The following is a 26012-nucleotide window of genomic DNA, read 5'->3' on the forward strand; positions in this document are numbered from 1 at the left end:
TTTGTCACAAATCTGAATCTTTATTGTTCTGAAATAAATGTTATAAACATAACTCAAAACAAAAACTTCAATATTCAGTCTCGGAAGAGGTGTGGCTCAATGCCCATAACATGTAACAAGAAAACTTCCTTTAAAAAAAAGGAAAAAAAAGTACTATGAGAAGTCTTTCATATGAGTGAAAATGCACCCCTTTGGTTTTTTCTTTTTTTTCCTCGTCTCATTAGCTTGTACACACGTAAGGATCTAAAGGTTTGCATTTTCTTCACAATAGTTCTTGCTATGACGTTTGACGAACTTTCTGCCACTCGACAAATTCATCAAGAAGAACAGGCCCTAGAAATAAAAGGAGCAATTTTATTAGAGTTCAGGGAACACATCTCTCCAACTATAAAACAAACTCCCCACAAATTCTGTGGTGATGATAGGGAACTGATCCTTCCCTTCTCCAGGTGGTTTCCTTTCAGCCTCCCTATTCTACTTAATGAGTGCTTTCTTAGCCTCTTTTTTTTTTTTTTTGGACATAAGGGACTATCCACAATAGGTATCTGTAGAAACCTCAAGATTTATTTCATGAACTCTCCAATACTAAGTCAATATTAACCTCTCCCTTTTTCAAACTGCCCACAGCTTTCTGCCATTTAATTATTAAACAATTTGAAAAATGTTTAACGTAGTATTTCTGTTACCTCACCAAGAAGTTTGTAAGTTTATTGAAGGTGTGGCCATATCAGAGACTTATATATTGTTCCAGTAATAGGACCTAGTATAAATCTGAACACAAAGCAAGTACCTAACAAATACCTGACTTAAGAACTATTGTAAAAAGATATTTTTATAACGCAGGGGGTTCAAATTCATTTACTTACAAAAGTCAGATAGGTAGTTTAAATAAGCTCACTGTTTATTTTTTGTAAATGTAGGAAACTCATTGCCCCAAAGAAATATGCTTGCCCTATTCTTCTTAAAGCACACAACCCTCTGGTGGTCTCACTTTTTCTCTTGCTTTTGATGGACCTATTTCTCTACTGTAAGAAAAACAGCAGACCAGCATAATAATAAATGTCAACTGAAAAGCAACCTAGTTGTTGGCATACTGTGGACCAGCACACCAGAACACAAGTCCGACATAAGCCACTACTTGGTTCCAGCCTAATTCCTATAAAAGAACACAGGAACAGTTTTGTCAGATTTTCTAACTTTTCAAGCAAACCCAGAAGCTGTATTTTTATACAAAATGTCTCAGTTATAATGTTGACTCAAATGCACATGAAAATACACATTTGCAGGCCAGACATAGTCCTTGGGCTGCCAGTTTACTGCTGTAAGGTATTATTTCTAAAAATATTAAATTTTATACCATTTTGTAGGGGGAAGACACAATATATATAGGAAGAAATAAAGTTATCCCTTCTTCAGCATTTTGTTTCTTCAATGTCACAAAAATAAGTCCATAATTTCAGTTTACATTTATAGGAATGTATCTTTTCTATGTAACCCTTCACAACATTAAAACAACATATGCAAGCAAACTGGTGGTGGGAAATAAAAACTTAATTTATCGTGAGAATTCGTTTGGCTTATCTAAATAATTTATCATTACTTCAAAGTTCTATTTTTATGGCATTCTGGATTTTCCACTGAAGGGGATGGATATATATTTTAATTTGAAGGATTATAAAATTACAAATATTTCAGTTCCTGTTTACTCAATAATTCCTGAGGGAAGTTACTTTGACATCATTTGCCATATTGTGAATGGCTATTATGATATTAATTATAAGGCTTCTGCTATTGTACCTGAGGTTTTGCTTTCCTATTTTTAAAATCATGACTATACTTTTCTTTCATAGGAAAATGCCAGGAAAGGCAGGAATAAAGCAGAATTTTAGCTTCCAGCTGCAGAAATTATATTCTAAATTTAGCTACCAAGTAACTGAAAATATTTCATTTACCAGCACAGATTTTATAATGTTGCTCAATCTAAGTTCTCTACCTTCTACACCTGCCTCCTCCACACTTCCCACACAATTAAATAAGAAATTGTTAGGAAGTTTAAATCCTTTATGGTAATGCTACACAAATCCACGTTCTCATTCAATAGTTTTAAGAATTTTACTTTCATAGGAAAACATTATATTATACTTACAAGCACCATCTTCATCATAGTTACTAAGATCGGCATGGACTGTTCTGCTGAATTCTAACACATTGTACCACTGATCTTTGTTCATAACGCGATACTTTGATTGCTGTAGAAATGATATAAATTTTGGATTACAGAACAAGCACTATTTATTGGGACTTGACTTCAATAAATACAGTTATAACCTTCTTTTTGTGATTTAGTCTTTCCTAAAACATTTATTCCTCTTTTAATTATTTGTGTTTCTAAGAGAATCCTCAGGGTCATTTAGATGTCAACTTCATCAAATTTATTTTTCCCTTTATTTTTCTTTCATTCTTTAATTTTTTTGGGGGGAGGGGCACGGCATGTGGGATCTTAGTTCCCCCACTAGGGATCCAACCCCTGCAGTGGAAGCATGGATCTTATCCGCTAGACTGCCAGGGAAGTCCCCTTCTTTCATTCTTGAGGAATAACATGAGTGTCAAGGGCACTAGTAGTAAGGGTAAAACTCAATAAAGTTTTACCAATGTATATGCTTGTGTAATCACCAATGAGATCAAGCTATACAATGTTTCCTAACACAGTAAATTCCCTCCTACTGCTTCTCATTAAATCATTTCTTTACGTAAGATTTACTGTTTAGCACAGTTTGAAGTTGGCATCTTTGGAGGCAATGGAAAGGGTATAGACTTGGGTTCAAATCTCACTTCTGCTACTTGAGTGACCTTGGGAAAGTTATTCATTGGCTAAGTGGAGATAAAAAATAATTCAAAATGGTGTTATAAAGATTTAAAAAGATAATGTATGTCAAACACCCTCCACATAACAAGCATTTGAAAATATTTACTTCTCTCAGCTCCTTTTAGAGGGGAATATTTTTACAGTTATACTTATCGTTGCCCCAAAACTACTAATATGAAGAAGATTGATAACATCCATCAACCAATCTGCTTTATTAGGCTTAAAGATTTAAGTGTGCACAAACCCATTCACATAAGACCTTCTTATACCACTGTCTCTTATCACAAGTTTTAAACGAAACTAATCTGGGGAACTTGTTTTGATAAACAACCAGCTTTATGAGAAATTATTTTCAAAGCAAAAGGATCTGTATTCAAGAAACGATGAGAAGTATACAAAAAATAAAATGAAATGAAATAAATAAAATGAAATAAACAAAATAAAATAGAAAGAAGCACAAAAACAGTTAGGAAACTAAAGAAAGCAATGAAAAAAAGGACAGTATCTTCTTCAAACCACCACATACAGAAGGTGCTATGATAAACCTTCTAAAAGAATACTTTCTTCATAAATTCAGCATACATTTCTCAGTAATCACTATATTTAAGTACACCCTCATATTTGTGGACATAAAGTTTATTCTAATTCTTTAGATTGAGCCTAAGTTTTAATACTAAAATTGGTTCTCTTATATTGATTTTTTTCAGCCTAGTACCCTGTATAACAGAGAGAAACCTGATTTAGAAAGCTTGAGATTTGTGCACTAGCATAAATTCTCTCCTGCAGAAATCCCAAGAAACTAATTTTACATGAAGGATGTCTGTGCTAAAATATATTTCTTGAAGGTTTCTTTTTAATCTTTTTTTTTGGGGGGGGGTTGCAAGGCAGGGAATAAAAATGAACTTATGTACAGAATATGTTAATGAACATGAACTCATGTCTAAAAATGACAGCAGACACGTACACATTTTAACAAATTTTCAAACACTTAAGCAGAATTTTTAAAAAGCACAGTATTAAAAAATCTACTTGTTTTTCCTCAATTAAAGGTATATTTTCAATCTGCTTAAGTTTTAAAATATTATTTTAAAAATAAAAACACATACATACCTCCAGGTACTGGTAAAATACTGAAAACAGTGGCCATGTCCTCCCAAGGAGAAGAGCTAACATAGACTTTGCTGTATCAATATCAAGGCTTCTCTGATCTTTATCCTAAAATAAAGGTAAAAAAGTTTTCCTAAGTGTGGTTTCAAGATTAAAAAAATATTAAAATTGAAAACATGGAAATTCCACCTACCCTTGCAAAATCAAAGGCATATCTGTAGATATTCTTAAATGAAGAAATATCATTCAACTGTGAGCGCAAAAAGTCAAATTTGTTCTGTAACTTTTCTGTGCAGTCACACCTTAAATTAAAAAAATCAAACATATTACATAATTAAGAAAATTAAATAAAAGCATCTTTAGGGGTTAGAAGGAATGCATTAAAGAAAAAAGAGCACATTTATGAAGTTAATTTAGGTTTAAATTTCTCTGATTCACAAATTTAGAATAACAAACTATTGCCTTGTATCTACCAATGCAATACAAAAAGGAAAAATGATAAAAGAAAAAGAAAATCTGGCAATCAATGAAAGTTCACTCCAATAACTTTTCTTTAAAAAAAAAACACAACTCCATCAAAAACTCGAATAAAATCACAAATATTTGATAAAAAGAGATGTACTAAAATGTGCTTTTACCACAAATAAAGATGACAGAACAAATAAAATTAATCAGGCCTCTGATACAAATTTCACTGGGAAGTTCTTAGGCACCAGCTTGGTGAAAGAGATTAGCCATGATTGCTTTTATAAGTTTAGTATATAACCCAGAGGAAATACATTAGTGATTCAGTCATAAACTCAGATTCCTACATTTTTAGTAAACAAAAAATCAAAGTAAATCAGTGATAGCACCTAACTTCACATAAGGCACATATACAAAAGAATGCAAACAAGTAATACATGTTATTTCTAAAGATAAGACATGAAGTATAAGAAGCTAAAGAGATGGAATGTTCAAAAATATTTTCTGGCTTTCTGACTCTCCCTGGGTTGATATATTCCCCTACTTAGGAAGAAGCAAGGCAGACAAAGCCTTTCACAATTGGCACAAATCTCCAGTCTCATCTCCTGCCAGGGCCCAATATCCTTAAAATATAACTGTGCTCTAGTTATAATTTCACTTCCCATTCCCAAATGTCATAGCTATGCTTTAGCACACATTATTTTATCTACTTGATATGCTGTTCCTTCTAACATTTTGACAAAATATTACTCATCAAAACCTAACTCACAGTTTGCGCTCTCTGAGATCATCTGACTCCCTTCGATCAAATTAGTTGTGCCATCTACTGTGACCAACTGTATTCCACTCAAAACTGAATTTTAGTACTCATGATGTAGACACCTAGCATTCTCAGCTTTAACCAAGACTCACTATTCTCAATCAACATTGTGATGTGTAGTAACTTATTGTTTTATTAAGGTGTAAATATCTGAATAAATTTCTAGTGTTACTTAACTCTTGCATTCTTAGAATAAGCCAAACTTGGTCATATTACCTATTTTATACACTGCTAGATATCTTGCTATGTTAATAAGTGAGACTGCTTTGTAAATTTTATTCTGTCACACTCTCTTTTCTAGTTTTATAACAAGCTTATACCATAAGCTTCAAAAAAAAAAAAAATGAGAAATAGTACCCTTTCTTCTGTTTTCTGAAAAAGTTTACTGAACACTGAAATTAGGATTTGTCCAAACTCAGCAACTGAAAATCCACCTGGGCCTTTTCATTGAGGGAAGGAAAACCTTTTAATTACTAAATCAGCATTTTAAATGGCTATCAGACCATTCAGATTTTCTATGTCTTTTTGAATCAGTTTTGGTCATTTATACACTTTTCTGATCATTTATTTCATATATAATTTTATTTAAATATGCCAATTAAAATATTTATAATATTTTCTAATATGATTATGCAGAGCACAGGCTCCAGATGCGCAGGCTCAAGGCCATGGCTCACGGGCCCAGCTGCTCCGCAGCATGTGGGATCTTCCCGGACCGGGGCACGAACCCGTGTCCCCTGTATCGGCAGGCAGACTCTCAACCACTGCGCCACCAGGGAAGCCCTTCTTTGCTTTTCTTAATCACCTTGCCATAATTTAATTCTCTCAATTGTATCTTTTACCTATTTTACTAAGGTCTGGACATCTTTTTATCTCTTCTGCTTTCTTTGGGTTAATCCTTTTTCTAACTTCTTAAATTAGATACCAGTTCATTTGGTTTCAGGCTTTTCTTCTCTTTTAATATAACATTTAACACTACAGACCTCCCTCTAGTACAATTTTAGCTTCAGCCACAGTTTTGTAAGTATTATTGCTTTCATTATTCACTTGTAAATGATGCCTTAACAGGAGTGGTTTCAGAGGAGTCACAGGGATAAAAGTTTTGCTAGAATAGGTTTAAAAGAAAGAACAGGAAGAGAGAAACTGGAGAAAATAAGCATAGACAATTGCTTTCAAAGAGTCTGGTACTAAAATGGAGCAGAGGAAAGAGCTCTAAAGTGGGATAGTGAAGGAGGGCGGAAGGTTTGCTTTTTAATAAAATAGATAAAAGAAATAATTTCTACTTTTAGGAAGATGAAGTAAATGTTCTCTTCCCTATCTCTCCTGCTAATTCAACTAAAAGCCCTAGACATTATATATAAAACAAACATAAGAAGACTCTGAAAGAATCTGATTAACAACACAGTTGTATGTTCCCTGGGTTTTCATTTTGCCTTGTCTATCCCAGACTTGGAGATGAAGGAGTCAGAAAAACGGAAATGCCAATGAGGGCAGACAAACAAACAAACAAACAAACAAACAAAAAGCCTGCTCTCCCGCTAGTCAAAAGTAAGCAACCTAACAAGACAGAAAACATTAGAAAGAAACATTCTTCTCCTATCAAACACCAACGAAAAAAATGGCTCAAACCCCAGCAATGCCAGCAAAGACTGAATGAGGACCTGAATGGTCTACCCTCACCAGAGTATAAGGAGTCTGCCCTCTCAAATTCTGCAGTGTCAGTAGTGTAAACCACATGGGGAACATGAACTTCCACTCCCACCAGTTAGTAAAAAGCAGCCAATCCTCCTCTGACCTGAGGTAGTGTCAGAGAAGGATTTATAAAGAGTCAGGGCTTTCACCACCACTGCAGGAACAAGGCCACCACCCTAGTAGTGTCAGTAGAAACTTTTTGGGGAACAAGAAAGTATCAGTGGAGGCCTAGTGGGACCTAAAACTCTCATGTCTGCTAACGGTAATGAGGACTTCCCTCCTCGGATGTCAACAGATGCAGAGTGAGGAACTTCGATTTCTATAGGCTGGAAGTAATAAGGTAGTGGCCCTCACTTTTCCTGCTGAAGTGGTATGAGAGGAAGCTAGCTAAAACAGAGGTTTAAATAAGATCCAGAGTTTCATAATGTAATACTCAAATCTTCCAGGTTTCAATAGAGAAGAAAAAATAATTGCTTGCCATAGCGAGAACCAAGATCTCAAAAAGAAAGGAAAAAGACAATCAATAGATGCAAACACTGAAATGATAGAGATGTTTAGAATTACTTGACACAGATTTTAAAGCAGCTATTATAAAAATGCTTCAATAAGCAATCATGAACAAATTAAAACAAATGAAAAGATAGATACTACCAGCAAAGAAATACAAAGTCTAAGAAAAGAAATATATAAAAAGAACCAAATGGAACTTTTTGAATTATAAAATACAGGGCAGACTTAAACCCTAATATATCAATAATTACATTAAATATAAGTAGTCTAAATATAACAATTATAAGACAGAGATTGACAGAGCAGGTAAAAAAAACCCAAAAAAACCTAACTCTGCTATTTAGAAGAAACTGACTTCAAACATAATACAGGCAGATTGAAAGTAAAAGAATGGAAAAATATATATTGTAGAAACAATCAAAAGAAAAGAGGGGTGGCTACACTAATATCAGCTAATGTAGACTTCAGAGCAAAGAAATTAACAGAATAGAGAGGAACATTACATAATGACAAAAGGTCAATCCACCAAGACATAACAATCCTAAATGTATGCACCAGACAATGGAGCTGCAAAATATGAGACAAAAACTTACAGAACTGAAAGGGGAAATAAACAAATTCACAATTATAGTTACAGATTTCCACACCTCTCAGCAATTGAGAGAACAACTACACAGAACATCAGCAGACGTATAGAAGAATTCAACAGCACCATCAATCAATAGGATCTAATTGACATTAATAGAACATTCTATTCAATGGCAACAAAATATTTATTCTTTTCAATCCTGAGCCATAAACAAACCTTGACATAAACAAACCTTGACAGATATAAAATAATTGAAATCACACAGAATATGTCCTCTGATCACAATGAAACCCAACTAGAAATAACACTTAGAAACTAAACAGCCAACTCCTAAATAATCCATGGGTGAGAGCAAGTCTCAATGGAAACCAAAAAATATACTGAACTGAATGAAAATGAAAAAACATATCAAATTTTGTGAGACACAAAGCAGTGCTGACAGGGAAATTTATAGCACTAAATATAAACATCAGAAAAGAGAAAAAGTCTCAATCAATAATCTAAGCTCCTACGTTTGGAATCTTTTCTAGAGAAAAAAATCAATGAAACAAAGATGTGATTCTTTGGAAAAGATCAATACAATTGACAAGTCTCTAGCAAGAATGACAAAGAAAAAAGAGAAGACAGAGATTACCAACATCAGGGATGAAACGAAGGATATCATTACAGACCTGCAGATATCAAAAGGATATAAATTTGACAACTTAAGATGAAATGGACCAATTCCTTAAAAACAAAAAAAATACAACACTCAAAATTTTAACTATTTGAGTATGTAACTATTAAATTATTAATAAATTCAATTCAAAAGTTAAAAACATCTATAAAAGACATCTACAGGCTCAGGTGGTTTCACTGGAGAATTCCACCAATCTCTGAAGACCACTTCTACAGTCTCCTTCAAAAAATAAAGTATAAGGAAAAACTTCCCAATTCATTTTATAAAGCCAGTATCACCTTAACAGCAAAACCAGAAAAAGACAGTATTTAAAAAAAATTATCACAGGAAAAAAAAAGTTATAGCTATGTATACTGATGGATGTTAACTAGACTTATTGTGGTGATCATTTTGCAATGTATACAAATACTGAATCGTTATGTTGTACACCTGAAACTAATATAATGTTATATATGTCAATTGTACCTCAATAAATAAGAAAAGGAAAGAAAACAAAATTACAGACCAATATCCCTCATGAAGCCATAATAAAATATTAGCAAGAAGAATTAAGAAGTATATAAAAATAATTATACACCATGATCAAGTGGGATTTATTCCAGGTATGCAAGATTGATTCAAAAATCAATGTAATCACATTCATAGGCTAAAAAAAGAAAAATTACATGATTATATGATTTAACGCAGAAAAAATATTTAAAATATTTAATATCTATTCATGTTAAAACTCACAGAAAAACAGAAATAGAGGAGAACTCCCTTAACTTGGTAAAGAGCACCTACAAACAACCTACTAGAAAAAGTACTTAATGGTGAAAGACTGACATTTTTACCTCAACATGGGGAGCCAAAAAAGGATGTCTGCACTCACCACACTTATTCAACACAGTAGTAGAAGTTCTAGCCAATGCAATATTTCAAGGAAAGGAAATAAAGGGCATACAGACCAGAAAAAAAATAAAACTCTCCCTATTTCACGTCATAATCATATGACATGACTGTCTGTGGAAAACACAAGGAATACACACAAAAGAATCTTAGAATAAGTGAGTTCAGCAAGGTCACAGGACATACAAAAATCAATTATATTTCCATATATTAATAATAAGCATGTGGATGCTAAAATTAAACATATACTACTACTTACAGTGTTCAAAATAAAGATGAAATATTTAGGTTTAATTCTTACAAAACATGTACAGGACGTATGTTTGACACAAGACTGATGAAAGAAACCAAACACTTAAATAAATGGAGACATATCTTCCACGAATTGGAAGAGTCAAAAAAGTAAAGATGTAATTCTTCTGAAATTCACATTCAGTTTAACAAGAACCTCAGTAAGATTTTTTTGTAAATATAGAAGATTATTCTAAAATTTTTGGAAAAACAAAGAAACTGTAGTAGCTAAAAATTTTGAAAAAAGATGTATCAGTCTACCTGACTTCAAGACTTAGTATGTAGCTAAAGTAATCCACACTGTGTGGTAGTGGAAGAAGATCAACAGAACAGAATAGAGAACCTAGAAACAGACCACACAAATATGCCCAAATGATTTTTGACAAAAGTGTGAAGCAATTCAATAGAAGAAAGAGCTTTTTCAACAAATGGTACTGGTGCAAGTGGACATCCACAGGTAAAGAAATAAACCAAAATCTAAGTCTCATACTTTTTAAAGAAATCAACTCCAAATGGATTACTGATTTAAAAGTAAAATGTAAAAATATAAACCTTCTAGAAAAAAAGTAAGAAAAAAATTCTTGGGATCTAGAGCAAGGCAAAGAATTCTTAGACTTGACACCAAAAACACATAAAAAGGAAAAACTGATAAACTGGACATCATCAAAATTTAAAACTTTTGCTCTGCAGAAGTCCTTGTAAGAGAATGAAAACACAAGCTACAGAGGGGGAGAAAATATTTGCAAACCACATATTCAATGAAGGAATTAAATCTAGAATATAGAGAAAACTCTCAAAACTTAACAGTAAAAAAAAAAAATTATCCACTATAGCTCTTAACCTCTCTCCTGTTTTCCTCAGATATTGTAGGTCACTGATTCCTATTTTATTTACATCTATCTCCTCTGCAGCTCACCTATTGAGTTTTAAATCTTTTATATATTTCACATTTAGAAATGTAATTATCTGAAATCTGATCATGAGACCATTCCTCTTTTTTCTTTTAAAACACATTAAATGTAGTTATTTTATACTGAGGTTATAATTATTCAAAATACTAGGCTTAAAGTCTTATTTTAAAGTTTAAGATCTGTTTCCCAACTTGTTTAGTGATTTCTGATTGTTAATGATCACTGAAATTTTTTCTGCAGAAATTGAGGCTTCTGTTTAAAATGCTTTCCTGTACAGAAGAATTGCTTCCACGAAACACATGGGAGTACTGATTACCTGGGACAATTCCAAAATACGTTTCTGTATTGTGCCTAAATCTGACGAAGAGCCGTGCCGTGTGGCTTGTGGGTTCTCAGTTCCCCACCAGGGACTGAACCCGGGCCACAGCAGTGAAAGTCCGGAATCCTAACCACTAGGCCACTGGGGAACTACCCACAAAGAGCTTTTAATTAGGAATTCTCTCAACCAGAAGCCCTCTGCCTCCAACTGTATATGCAGAACCAAGCCCAAGCAATCAAGTCCCCATCTATTGGGTAGGTTTGGCATCAATGACTAAATGTAGGAGGTTTTGATCTAATTCTCGTTGCAATTTGTCTCCAGTTCCCAACACGCACAGATAAATGGCCAGATCCTAGGTGACTAAGAATAGGTAGGTATCCTCAGGGTAAATGCCAGCTCCGTAGATCCCGATGGAATCACCATCTCTTATAAATTCTGGCCTCTGATTATTTTCCTTAATTTACAGTCAAGTCCAGGTGTGTATTTTTAAAAGATGCTTTAATATTTTATCCAACATTTAACTGTTTAACGTGGGAAATGGTTTATTTGCACATTTAGGATGCCATAACTGCCAGGAACAAAAATCAAAATTTGGGTAAGTTAATCATCTAATTTGTCTGGGGCCTAGTTCCTTGCATATGAATGAGTGCACAAAATGTTTCATGCAGAAACAAGAAAATTTTAATCTTACCATTTATTAGAAATGTATTACTTACTATTTCAATAAATGGCTTCATTAGTACAAAAATTCTTCATTATATGAAAAAGTTTTAATGAAAGTTGAAAATGCAGTTAACTTCTACCAGAAGAATACACAAAAGAAACAAATTCTCAGATTATATGCTACTATTAAGCTGTTTGAAAATTAGGAAATGAAGTCTTCAATATCTCCAGTTATCAACTGAAAATGTTCAGAAGGTACTAGTACTAAAGTAGCTAGCTACATGTACTCCCTTCCCCATCATGATCTATTTTAGGTAGGGACCTCATTTTCTGTAAATCTTTGTAGCTTCCTGAAGCAGTGCTTTTCACATTTTTTTAGTGATGTGACTCACATTTTCACACAAAATCTCATGCAGAATCTTAACAGACTTGCGATTCAGGAAGGCAAACAAGTTAAAGGATACCTCCCTACTTTCAAAAGTTATTTCTCTCACTACCACCAGAGTTTGAAAATCATCCTCGTGGCATATTAACATGGGGCCTGGCATATAGAAGCATTCCAAAATTATTTGTTAAATAAAAGTATTACTTAACAAAATTATGTTAAATAATAAACCACAAAGTAGGTGATATATTAATTTAATTACAAGAAGTTTCAAAATTCCTACCTGGGGAAAGGTTAGTGGAAAACTGTAGTTCAAACAAAATTGTAAAGTGTGTAGGTAGTGACTGACAATTCTCTCAAGGAGATAAGAATCCAAGAGATTACAATCCTTCCCAAATATTTTACATTCCATAGGTACATAAAGCAACAATATTACTTAGGATATGATCTCAATAAGCTTAAGACAGAGATAAAGAACGAAGTTTCAAGTCAAATAGAGACCAGTTAAAATTCCAATTTCTCCACTTTCCAGTCATGTGGCTTTAGGCAAGTTACGTAAACTTTACCAATCTGTTTCCCATTTTAAAACCACAAAAACAGTAAGAGACAACCGTAAGATTAAATGAGAATCAGGTATTAAATGCTCAGCACAGTTCCCAGCTTGATAGGCTCCTTTTGAGGCAAATGGCTGAAAAATCATCTTCACATTGGTGGCTCTCTCCAAACTATTTCTTATCATTATAATCGCTTATCTACATCTTTCAGTTGAGAAATAATTTCATAGAACTGACAATTAATGTTTTCTTCTTGGAGAAGAGTGAAAAAAATAAGAGCATGAACTTCCGTATCTATTACCAACATCATAAAGACCGTGACCAGACCCAGCAAAACCAGTAATCATGCCCAAGCAGTTAAACACAATTCTTATATTTAATCTAGCCCCAAAATAGACTCACAAGAGTTAATAATGTTGATACCTCTTAACTTGGCAAGTTTAGAAAGACTATTTCCCCTGAACTAAAAAGAAAAGCACACAACTAGTGTAGCATGGAAAGTAAGAATAGCACTTTTTAAAATAACAATCAAATAAAACCACACAGATTTTAGGGAACACTGGCACAATATGACAGCAATCTCCAAGGCCACTGCTGTTAGAATCAGTGAAATGGGTTTAAATTTCAACATAAAGGCTTGGGATTTAATTTCATGAGTATTGTTAAACATCTGATTAACGAGAGGCTTCTGTATTTCTGCTTCATTTAAGACCTTTAACATGAGAAAAAATTTTCATTTATATATTAGATCTAAGTGAGGTTATCTTCCTTAATCATTAAGTCAATAAGAATGCCATGACACACTGATGTATAACAGGAAGAATTTTATTCACCAAGTTATGGATTTAGAACTTTCTCTGACAAGACTGGGCACATTAAGAGTGGTATGGCCATAGACTAGAACTTTCTCTGAATCAGGTGCATCAATCCGAACAATACAATTACTCCATCTCTGGGGGGTATTTGGAAATGTGGAGCAGGGGCATTTTGAAATTGTTTTGATGACTCTGGGGGAGAGCAATGGGGAAGAATGCCAATGGCAATTAGTACTTGGGCCCAAAATGCTAAGTGAATGATAGTCATATACCACAGACACCACAGCATCCAATCTATTCAACTCTTCCACTCCCACCAAAAAAATTGTATAAATGTTCCCCATTCCTCTCTCCTAAAGAAAGTGAAGCCAGTTAAGCCTATAATCTTCAAAGTACAGGGCTCAATATGATGGAGACCAGAAGGTGTACAACCTGTAGTCTACTGGCAGACAGCTTAGTTACTACCATTCTCATCAGATGCTATCCTTTTGGCTCTTTTTTTCATTATCATAATCAAGTATACTCTTGTCAAAGATATATGCCCACAATTTTCTCTAACAGCATGGTAGATGCTCCAACAACAAACTTTCAGCTAGTAGATATGAGAAAAGTTATCCGCTCCAGTAAGGTATGCCAGAATAAAATTTTCAAGTATCCTTGGAATCTTGCCTCTACAGATGTGCATCTTAATGGGGATAAGGTCCACGGTTTTCCTAAGGTTCTCAAGAGTCTATGACCTTAAAAAAAAAAAAAAAAAAAAAAAAAAAAAAAAAAAAACCTCCTCTATTGAAAACTATCCCCCAAATCTTTGATGATTCCTATGCTCAAAAATCTCTGATGGCTTCCCAAGCTAAAACATATGGTTTGAACTCTCTCAACATATTAGTCAAAGCCCTGCATAATGTAGCCATTATCCCAACTATCTGGAGTTTAAAACTACTCTGTCAATTTTCTTTATGTACCTTTTGATTCTAGCAAACTAGACATATGTTTTCTTTTCTCAAGGCTCTGCTCACAATTTCTTCTTGAAACAACATTTTCCTATACCCTCAACCATCAAAATCCTAATCATTCTTCAAGGTCCAGTTCAAATGCCACACCTACAGTAAAGACTTTCCCATCTACTCAGCTGGAATTAACCTCTTTAGCAGCTGTGCTTTCATAGTATTTGGTACTTTTACTCTAGTACTTGTCCCATCCCACCTGGATTAATGGTTACAGTATGCCTATGGTTACAGTATGGTTGCAGTAATGCCTTTCCCGCCCTACTGAAATGTAACTAAGGGGCAGAGCTGTGTCCCATGCCTTACTGTGATCATCAGTAAGCAGCACAGTACTTTAGGTAAAATAGGTGTTTAAATATCTCCTAAATTAAATCTGACTTGAAGGGAAATTTGACTATTATTAAACAATGATGAAAATGAAATAGAGCAAAGTATCTGGAAAGGATATGGCAATTACATCCCCGAAACTTAAAAAAATGGCCATTCTCATCCAATTATATACAAATTCATACCCATAAATTCTTTCACACAAAAGAGAAGGACAATTCAGTTGTGGAAAGTCTGTATGAATAACAGCTTTAAAATAAATAAATGTTAAAGAAAGGTATTCTGAAAACTGTTAAGCATTATACAATTACAGATTATAATTAACCATGATTATGACAGTCCCCTATTCTTGACCATAATATACATTTTAACTACTAGACTGTTTCTATTCTTTAGCAGAGCTCTACTTAAAGTTTTCTACGTGTTAAAATTCATTAATTTGAAACAATTGATAACTACATTAAGATGATTTAGGAACCATCAAATAACTATGTCCACATTAAATTAAATCCTAAAAATATGAAAAATCTATAAAAGGAATCAAATCTGTGAAATTTTACATTTTATAATGATTATATAAAACCAAGTATACTAGACGACTATACATTTTTTAAAAAACAAGTTTTATAGATTCTTTTGTCTCTATTGGTTTACATTTTAAACTACTTTATTCCTAGCAAGTTCTTTACAAGAAGATTCAGGGAGTAATAAGACTTAGCCAATTAAGAGAAGATACTCTGTACTTCAACAAAGCAATCTAGATCATTGGGGGTAAAAAAAAAATAACTATTTTCCCAGTCAAGAGTGCTTGCCTAATTTTAGTAGCTTTAAAGATCTACACTATAGAGTTCTAAGCAGATGGGCAGGGGATAATAAATGAATGAAACAGAAACCTCTGGGTCAATTTTAAGTCCTAAATATTGCTTTTATTTTGTAAAGCCTGTGAACTTCCTATTGGAAAGATACGCTAATAAACAACATGTTCATGGGTTCATCAATTCCCCTAGCATATACCCAAGGCCATATGCTAATTATTCAAAAGTAAATACTAGAAACATTTTGTGTTTACATATTTCTGTTATACAGAGGCTCTTTATATTATATCAAGTAATTCAAAAACATAAATAATTAGAAACTTTTGGTTTAAAAATATACAAACAGTTGTTAGCTGAGATATTTTAAAAAGCAATAGACAAAAAAGCAGTAGGAATAGTACATAAAGCAGTTGTAATGCCAAATAAAATATCTTACAATTGACAAGCCATGCAACAACTGATATAAATTTTAATAAAACAGACTGAGCTACATGAAATTAGTTTATATTCTTTGCATAATCTTGTATATTTTGTCTTTCTCTATAAAGCTAATTAAATGGTGAGAAATAGCTCAAAGAATTTCAGAATCAACATTTTAATTTGGCATGTTATGACACCTAGATGAATGGCAGTCTTGGTTATAAATACTATGATTTTAAAAGTTAATAATGGCCTTCTATTTTATAAAGAATGTAACAAAGGAATATACATAAAGGGATGATGCAATAGGAAGTACAGTATGGTAGACTGGTATTCAGGAAATTTAAATTCTACGTCCTAGCTCTGCCACTAAGAACTATGTAAACTCTGGCAAAAATTTTCTTCACCTCTCTGAGTCTCAGACTCCTCATCTCACTTATAAGTAATAAAAGTGAGAGGATTGATTTTATGTTCTATTCTAGGAACTATGATTTGCTTCATATGAGCAAAGATTTTTACATTAAACAAATATATATACATATACATATGTGTGTGTATGTGTATACATATACACATACACACACATATATATATACACAGACACACACATACACACACACACAAAATGTCTAAATGTTAATGCTGGTTCAAAAGGAGAATTACAAAACATTAGACACTGAAAATTCAAATATAAATATTTAAGTTTCATATGAACAAATACACTTAAAAAAATAACCAAGTATTTTGCAATTTAAGGATAGGCAAACAAGGAGTAAAGAACAGTTAAGTGTGTTAATAAAAGCATAATCACAACAGGAAATCACATGGCTAATTAACCTCCAGTTTGGGGCTCAAAAATATTATAAATTTATGCTTGCTCTAACTATTTTAGAATGTTGATTATTAATAACTTCCTGCATGAACATCAGGAACATGACATAATATAAAATTAATACACAATTACTAACTGACTCTGAAACTAAGCACACTTTACTCTGGAAAGCCAAAATCAAATTATTTTTATAAAGAAGCAATTTTATAACTTATAAAAGTGTCCCAAGGCAGCATCCTAAACTGAAAGTATACAACTATAAAATGACTAATGGTTGCACAGGAGCCAAACAATATTTCTACTTTTGTATTCATGAGGTTCATTTGGCAAAAAAGAAATAATAAAAGTGTCATGTAACTCTCTTCAAATTTTTTTTTAATGTTTTTGCATTAAAGTAGAGTTGATTTACAGTGTTGTGCCAATCTCTGCTGTACAGCAAAGTGACTCAGTTAGACACATACAGACATTCTTTTATTTCAAATTTCTTTTTTAAGTCAAGTATAAAACTGAAGAGAGAGGAGGCCCCAGAGCTTAGGACTGCCCAAGAACAAACTCCTCATGTAGTAGAATTCTACATTCTGAGAAGGAAATCCCTTATCACTCAAACATACCGTGAGTAAATAACTTTGATCATGAATCTCTAATTCACCCATCAAGAGAGTCAATGAGTTTTAATAGAACTGTTCTTAGGTTCTTTCTTAGGTAATAGGAAAACTGGAGTAACAGTTCATTTTGCCAAAGACCATAATATAAATTTTGTCAATCCTAAACTGATTGTTCTAGATCAAACCAATTTGATTAATTTAAGGTGAAACCTTACTCCCAAAAAACTACGAAGCACAAAATATCAATTAAGATCTTCAAATAGGCCATCAAATTTGTTTTTTAAAAAAATTTCTTACTGTAATGAAGTCATCCCCTTTAACCATTCTTCCTTGGTAAAAAATCCCATGCTTTCAGCCTCCAATTTCCACGCTAAAACTAACATAATAATCTGGAAAGAACAGAACATAAAGGATAGGGGAAAAGTCAGCATAGAGATAATCATGTCTATATTTATCATGGAGAGCATTTTTATACAACTATTTCCATCCTTTAACTATTAAAGAGTACAATCTCTGGAATTATTAACTGTAAAAAAATTTAGATGGGCCAATTTCTTAAAAGCAAAAAGTTCTAACAATTTCTGAAGGTAGAATCTCTCTTACTCTATTACAAATGACATTTGTATCAAGAAAGAGAACACGTGCCCAATTTAAATACATTTAAAAAAACCTAAATGAAAATCTACAATATTCATGAAGAAACAAAATCTTGTGATAAGATTAAAGTGTTCCAATTTTTAGAAATTTATGAATATGCTATACCCCACTTGTATTCCATTTTACTTAGAAATAAAACATACATTTTCAGGCTCAACACCAATGTCTTCACAAAATTTTTCCATTCCTTCTGGCCCTACAACTTCATCAGGACCTTCAAAGACAAAAATAATTTATGTATTTTATTGTTATAATTTAATATCAACATAATACATAAGTCACTGTGTTAAAGGCATCTATGAATACACCATAACATTTTTTGTGAATAACTGAACTTGAATTTTGACATACCTTTGATAAAAGTATAAATACTTGTCACCAGATTAAAAATTTTTTAATTTTGAAATACTCTTTGAACACCACATTATAAAATATAATTAAGGAAACAGAAAACAAAGCAACGTTAATATCAATCGCTAGCTTGTACAATAACTTGAACTTATCCATGAAAAATACATTTACTGAGAACCTCCTCTGAAGAAAATTTTTCACAGTGCATTAATAAAGAAGCACAAGAAGGTTTGAGCTTCTTATTCTACTAGACTGTGCCAGTACCAACCCACAATTCAAGACAGTAAACAGAGGAGAGTATCTGTTTCTTACTAAAACAGAAGGTCATTCATTAACCTTCTGAAATATATCCAAATAAAATTTACTAGTTTTAAGATATATTATGAAAATAACGATGTAAGGAAATTACAACATTCAGATTCCAGAATGAGATATTTTCCTTATTTACTTGGTCCTAAAATAGACCGTAAAGCATAAGCATTATGTCATCTTAATGTAGAAATAAATGCTTAATCCCTCAATTAGCTATATCTATCATTAGTTCAAAAATTAAGGACATTTTTCTTATATTTTTCTCCTTAGTAACAGTAAATATAAGTCAGTACACCAATTCTCATATTTTTTATGTTATCAGATTCCCATATAGTAATTACATCATTGCTAGGTCTCTTTTTCGACTTGATAAAACAAATTTGTGACAACATGAATGGACCTTGAGGGCATTTTGCTAAGTGAAACAAGTCAGACAGAGAAAGGCAAACACCATATGAGCTCACTTGTATAAGCAATCTACCAACCCCCTTCCTCCCCCCAAACTCAAATACAGAGAACAGACTGGTGGTTGCCAGAGGCAGGGGTGGGCAAAATGGGTGAAGGTGGTCAAAAGGTACAAACTTCCAAACTTAGTAAGTCCTGGGGATGTAACAGGATGACTATAGTTAATAATACTGTTTTGTGTATTTGAAAGTAGCTAAGAGAGTGTATCATAAAAGCTCTCATCACAATGAAACAAAATTTGTGACTATGTGTAGTGACAGGTGGTGATCATTTTGCGATATATACATATATCATTATGTTGTACACCTGAAACTAATATAATGAGGAAGGTAAAACAAATTTTAAAATATAAAATATGATAGAAATGTTTACGACACTTGGTTTTTGAAAGAAAATACAGTCTTCAAATATTATTGTTAAAGTAGCTAAGAGAAACTTGTTTTCCTTTCTTAAGGACTAAAAATACTCCAGCTTTGTAAGTCATAGACTAGACGAAGGCTGCTCAGGTGGCATTTTATATCAGCACCATTAGTTCACAAGCACAACATGAAGCCAATGTCCTATGGTTTTTCTTCATAGAAGAATGTAACGATCCAATATGTGACCAGTTAAACTCTTACTATCTCAATAAGGTCCAGGCTGCTAAGATGACGTTCACAACATGGTCTGAAACCAAAACCTTTTAAAAAATTTTCTGGTTTAAATAAGCATTGCATTTATTTATGCAGTGAGGTGTTAAAAGGTGAAGGGGTGGTAATTACAGGAAACTTTCACTTCCTAATATATATTTGGAGGGTTTTATGAGAATGTGTTAATTATGTAATTTTAAAAGCACACATGTACAATTAAGGTGTTAAAAAATACTGAATATGAATTCTTATATGTGGTTTGGATGAAAGTAAAAATCAGATTAAAAATTTAATGGAAGAAAAGTTTTTTTCTTAAGGCATGATGGAAATATATTCTAAACTTTTCTAATGCAACAAGAAAGCAGACTTGCCCTCAAAGCTGCCATCATTAGTAGTTAGAAGAGAAAGTCATGTCAAGAAATATCAGTTACTGTCATAAAATATAGCCTCCCTAGAAAATGGGAGATTAGTGATTAAAATTTAATAAGAATCAAGTTAAATTATGTTATATGGATATATATGTAAGACCCTTCTGTAAATGACAAGTGACTTTCACAAAGCAATGCAAAAATGATAGCAACAATCTAAATATAAAACAAGGTCTATACTAATGTTCTTTCCCCCAGATTGCATAACATCAATTATACTTCTTGAAACAAACTCTTCAATAAAACTACTCCCAGGGTAAAATCTCTGGAGTGGAATTTAACTGACTCTTTCAGGAACAAAATAGGCTTCCACTCAATTTAAGAATCTATGAAAATTATTTAGTTCACTCTACCAGCTGGTTACTTACTAGCATTATGCAATTCTATCCCACCTTTTTTCTGATTCTTTATAAGACCTTAAAAGTGCCTTTTCACATTTTATGCTTTTGTTCAGTAAAAGGCCCAATGTATTACTGAATCCTTGCTGATGTAAATAGCAGTCAAGATGAGAGGTGTTATGAAAGGGCAAAACTATCAGGCTTATCACACATGACCTATAATATATAAACAAGATTTGTGGTAAAACATTTTTAAAACTTAAAAAAAAATCAATTTTCTGATGTTTTAATAACGATAAAGAAATGTTCTCAGGTATACCTGCAGGGTCTAAAACAATGCCAGCCATAGCAGATGCTGGGATGGGGGGGGAATCTGCTCAATGAAATGACACAGTACCTTCAACATAAACTACCTAGGAACTATACTGTTAATTTTGGAACAGTATTGTGAAAATATACAACCAGTAAATCTGATGCTGCAATACTATTACTCTTTAAATAATAACTGACACTTATTGGGTTCTGACTATATTTAACCAGGTACAGTGCTAAGTACTTTCTTAACATGTACTATCTCAGTGGCACAATTACTGTATCCATTTTAAACAGGGACATCCCAGTTACTGTTTATTTGGCAAATAACTGGCACCTCCTTATCAATTAGGTCTCTGACCAAAGTAATCTCTAGAGAGGCCTTCCCTATTCACCTTATTTGAAAGTCCATCCCAACTTTCTACTTTCTATCCCTGCATCATACCATATTTATTACTTTTATAATCCTCCACAATCTGTAATTATCTTACCTACTTAACTTATTTACTGTCTGTCTTCCCTGCTAGAAGGCAAGTCCCCCCAAGGGCAGGGATCTTGTCTGATTTGTTTACCACTATATTCCCAGCACTTAGCACAGTGCCTGACCTACAAGTGCTCAATAAATATGCATCATTCAGTGAAGGACAGAAGATAAGTTAACCTAAAGTACACTTACTAATATTTTCTTTGTAAAAGAGAAACTAGCTGCCATGTACATATTTTAAAATAAGACAGTAGTAGTTAAAGCATAGGCTCTATGGTCAGAATGACCTGAGTTTGAATCCAGGTTCTTGTCACTGTATGATCTTGGACAAATCACTTAATCTAAGCCTCAGTTTTCTCATCTAGAAAATAAGGATAACACCACCTACTTAACAGAATGGTCATAGGAAAAAATTATATAATTAGCACAATTTCTGTAACAAAGATAGCAATTATTTTGCTGGCCATTAAAAAATGCTTGTATAGGAAATAAATGTTTAAATCAAATCTTATGCTACCCAGGAAAGTCCCTAAGAGAAGTAAAACAAGCAAGCATGAAAGAAAAAAAAAATTGACTCATTTTATGGTATCTAGTACCCTTTATAGGCAAAATAAGATGACCGACCTTTTGATACTGTATCATTATCATACATACCAGTAAAACTGGCATTTTGAATACTGGGTCAACATTTTAAATGGAGGTCAAAAGAAAATGAATTCCCTCTATTTAATTTGGGTTAGTGGTTGTCTTGGGATGCCAGTAATAGCAGTTTTTCTGGTCTAGAAAGAATCTGTTCTGTTACTAAACAATTTTTAAATTATACTTTTGGGATCGCTCAGTGGATCCCAACAGTGAAGTTACTGTCCTCCAAAATAGTCTTATTTTCCATACAGTTAGCCTAAACCTTAACCTTAAGTTCGAAGTACTCTTGAGACCTTAACTTGATTAGCAATAAATACAAGACAATGACTGCATATACACTTTTATTCTAAACAAACACTCTGAGAATGACAGTGATAAAAGGGAAAAAACAAAACAAAACAAAAAACCCAACCAGGGAGGCAGGTAAAAGAAAGGAAACAAAGGGGAGGAAGGAAAAACACACTTTAAAATCAATAATTCCAAAAGAACTAAATCATTCTAAGGGAAAAAAATTTCTTTTCATATATGTTTATGAAGAAGTTAATAATAAATGGAAAACAAGTGTTCTTTTTCATATATTTGCTTAACTCTTTGGCCTCATCCCAGGCTTTGACTTTTACCTCTGAACTACAGTTTCACCCTAGGCCTAGAGTTCTTCATTCACCACTTACAGGATTTACTGTAGTTTAAATTAGCTTCTTCAAGAAGCTTTCCCTGAAACTTCCAAGGCTGGATTATACATTTCTCCTATGAACTCTCACAGTGCATCTTCCTAATATAGCATATAGTACACTGCACTAATATCAGTCTGTTTATTATTGCATCTCCAGTAGAAATGAATGGCTAAATAAATAACAATTATATTAAAGGATAAATCTGTCATGTAATGATATACCTGAGTTTTAAATCTTTTACTATGTCTCCCAAGAGTTTCAGAAAATGTCAGTTTATGGTTCAGAAAAATTTCAAAAGAAAACTGAAAAGAAAAACAAATATAAAGTATAAAATGTTTTATTACATACTTTGTGTTTTCCAGAATACCAACTCTACTGTAGCCAATGGATGTAAACCAATAAGTGAATCTGTTTACAAATTTTACTAACAGTAAATGAGTTTCACCCCTCCCATTAAACATATACTGAATTATATATTTAAAGAAATATCAGCCTGAAAGGGCACCAAATTCTTAGCCTAAACATAATCCTCTGTCTTGACCCTGATCTCAGCACAAAGGACTAACACATAGCAGGCCTGCAATAAATAATTTGTTAAATGAATAAACCAAAAAGAACGTTTTAAAGCATGTGACTGTTATCTTCTTATATTAATTTCATTACCTGCATACTCATAAAACCAAGCCAGGCACTTCTTGCTTGAAAAATGTTCCTCTCCACTTATTAGTCTAGCAGGGGGTTGGGATCTGCAATAGCTTAGAAAACACACAAATGCCTAAGAATTTTAACAAGTCTCAACTTTTAGTGAAAAGCTAAGTTCAATATGAACTACTTCAATTCAAACCAAAGTATTTTTTTTTACAGTTGGTGTTATAGGGAAAAATTGGAATTGTTAAATATTTGCAATTTGAAACAGTAATCTATATATAAAAATTTCTGTCTAACAAAACCCAAATGCTACTTTGCTCACTATCAAATTCCAAAAATATCACTAAAATCATTTCCCCCAGATTTCAAAAGACCACAGAGAAGTTCAACCTAATGGTCTCAATCCAGGACTGGTAGTTGGGTATAAATCTTTACAGTGATTCTTCTGCTGATTTGTATGGAAATTATATATGTGTATAATTTGAAAACAAATCTTACAAAGTATATTTTGATACTCAGTGAATCAATATTTCAGAATAATATTATATATTAAGAGTTGTTTATTTATCATCTATCAAGCTTAAATCAATATTTTAAACACAAAAGATAATATAGGACTTAAGGCTATAATTAGATTCCACAGATTAAAAAGAAAAAAAAAAAAACCTAACAGATAATACCAATTCAAATAATTGGGCCAAAGCCTTCAGGATTTAATGAACAGAGAACCTTTTCTCAAGGTTCCACACTACGACAATGACTTAGGAATGCTATAACTTCTGCAACTGAATAATGTAATATAAAATAAGGGTGCCATATTTAAAATTTTAAGTTGATAGAGCAAAGTATCACCTGAGTTCTAATAATACTGACTGCTCAGCAGTTTTAATGTGCTTAATTTAAATAATTTTGATACATTATACAATTAAGATTACTACAAGTTAATGTAACAAAAAACTAATTTGCATGTTTCAAAAAATATGAGCTAATGGAGTAACTATGTCAAATTCTAGTATGAGTTATCAAGAGGTATAAGAAAACAGCAGTATCTTTTACAGTAATAGTCCAAGAAATACCCTTGGGCTCTTTTGCCAAACACAGTAATGAGGAAAAAAATTCAACCAATTACAAAAAGGATAATGCAGACTAAAGAAGAAACCTACCTCACATTTTAAGCAGACCTCTCTTTAAGGAAAGTTCTATCATTATCTCTTCTTCATAATGCTGGCTACTTTAAATGATGAAGTTGTTACATTAAGTGCCAACCACTAATACAGTCAAGACACCCGAAAAAGGAATTTTAAAAACACTTCTCACACCTGAATTGCAATGATTTTTTGCAGCATACAACGTTGCTGTAATGCCTTAATGACACGCTACAAGGGGATCAAAGAGCTATACAACTACAGCTCTGCCTTTTCTTTTTCTCCAAGAGGATAGAGAGTACAATAGCTCTCAAATTATTAATATTTATATTGAGAGCTAACAGCATCCTGATGGCTGAAAAACAAAACGCACGCAGGGCCTTTCCAACTCCGCACATAGGGACTTGGCTCAGGTGGAGGCGCTATACTTCCAGAAAATGGTGCTCCTAGTGGGATGGTCCGGGTTAGGTCACTCCAAATATTAAATTTGGAGGCCAATTACAGCATAAGGAGCTTTTTTTCTACCATTCCCATGGCAGTTGTCAGGTCAAAATTCCTCGTGCTCTGTTCCTTTCTTCACACTCTACAAAGAAATTCTAGATGTGACCCTTGCACGGATCTGTACTCACTTCTAGGTCTGGAAGGAAGGCGGGGGAAGGGATTAAGGGAGTAGGGGGTAACGGGAAAGAGGGCAATTTGCGTACGCATTCCTGTTTCCCCACCCTCCCTGGCACGTAGGCTCAACGTGAGGCGACTCTCCGAGTCCCTTCGCTGGCGCCAGAGCACACAAACCGAACATGAGGTGGAGCCGAGCGCAGACTCGCGCGGTTCCGCGCCTCCCACCTAGGTTTATCAGAGGCGGTTCACCTCTCCCCAGCCCGAGCCCCGGAGACCCGGCCCGCCTCCTTCTTCTCTAGCCCTGCGGCAGAGGAGGCAAGACTGAAGGGTAGGGGAAGGTGGTACCTGGAGATTTTACACTTTTTGAGGCCTCCGTCTTCCGCTACTGCCGCTGCCACCCCAGGAGATTTTCTCTTCTTCTTCACCGGCATCTTCCGCCCTCCCCGGCAGGGCGGGCAGGGGAGCCGGGGAAGGGGCTTGCTGTCAGCTGAAGACTCCTCAGTGCTGGCACCCGGTTCCCAGAGACAGCAGCAAGCGGAGGAGCAGAGTCGCCAGCCCTCCCCAGAGCGGCCCAGCCCGGCCGCTGCCCGCTCCCAGGTCCCCTCCTCGTCCTTCTCTGCTCGAGGCAGCGGGTACTTCTAGCCGGCAGGCACTGCGGCTCGATCACACTGGGAAGAGAGAACGCGGACAGCGCGGCAGCTGCACCAGTAACACACTCCGAGAGCAAGAGGCTCACTCTGACCCGGACGTGA

The 26012-nt window shown here is 33.8% G+C and overlaps 1 protein-coding gene across 2 annotated transcripts; it reads right to left on the reverse strand.

The window, feature by feature from the left end:
- Positions 1-26012, reverse strand: DCUN1D5 (defective in cullin neddylation 1 domain containing 5). 2 transcript variants are annotated; one of them, XM_060103590.1, is made up of 8 exons: positions 25606-26012; positions 23513-23604; positions 18358-18428; positions 17855-17946; positions 4167-4275; positions 3977-4081; positions 2147-2249; positions 1-333 (listed from the first exon to the last, which is right to left on the reverse strand). In XM_060103590.1, the coding sequence occupies exons 1-8, from the start codon at positions 25689-25691 to the stop codon at positions 278-280; spliced, it is 714 nt and encodes a 237-aa protein (XP_059959573.1). In that variant the 5' UTR covers positions 25692-26012; the 3' UTR covers positions 1-277. The 2 variants fall into 2 exon arrangements, with proteins under 2 accessions (XP_059959573.1, XP_059959575.1); XM_060103592.1 differs by lacking the exon at positions 23513-23604 and having other exon boundaries at positions 25606-25690.

Source organism: Mesoplodon densirostris, chromosome 7, assembly GCF_025265405.1.
Source record: "Mesoplodon densirostris isolate mMesDen1 chromosome 7, mMesDen1 primary haplotype, whole genome shotgun sequence".
Lineage (NCBI taxonomy): Eukaryota > Metazoa > Chordata > Mammalia > Artiodactyla > Ziphiidae > Mesoplodon > Mesoplodon densirostris.

Excerpts from the sequence above, each read along its gene's own strand:
- DCUN1D5 (XM_060103590.1), bottom strand. The coding sequence starts at position 25,691 with ATGCCGGTGAAGAAGAAGAGAAAATCTCCTGGGGTGGCAGCGGCAGTA. Across the intron at positions 17,947-18,357 it reads TTGGTGTTGAGCCTGAAAAT|ATTATTATGTTAGTTTTAGC; the intron begins GTATGTTTTATT and ends TGTTCTTTCCAG. Across the intron at positions 334-2,146 it reads CTATGATGAAGATGGTGCTT|GGCCTGTTCTTCTTGATGAA; the intron begins GTAAGTATAATA and ends TTTTATTTCTAG.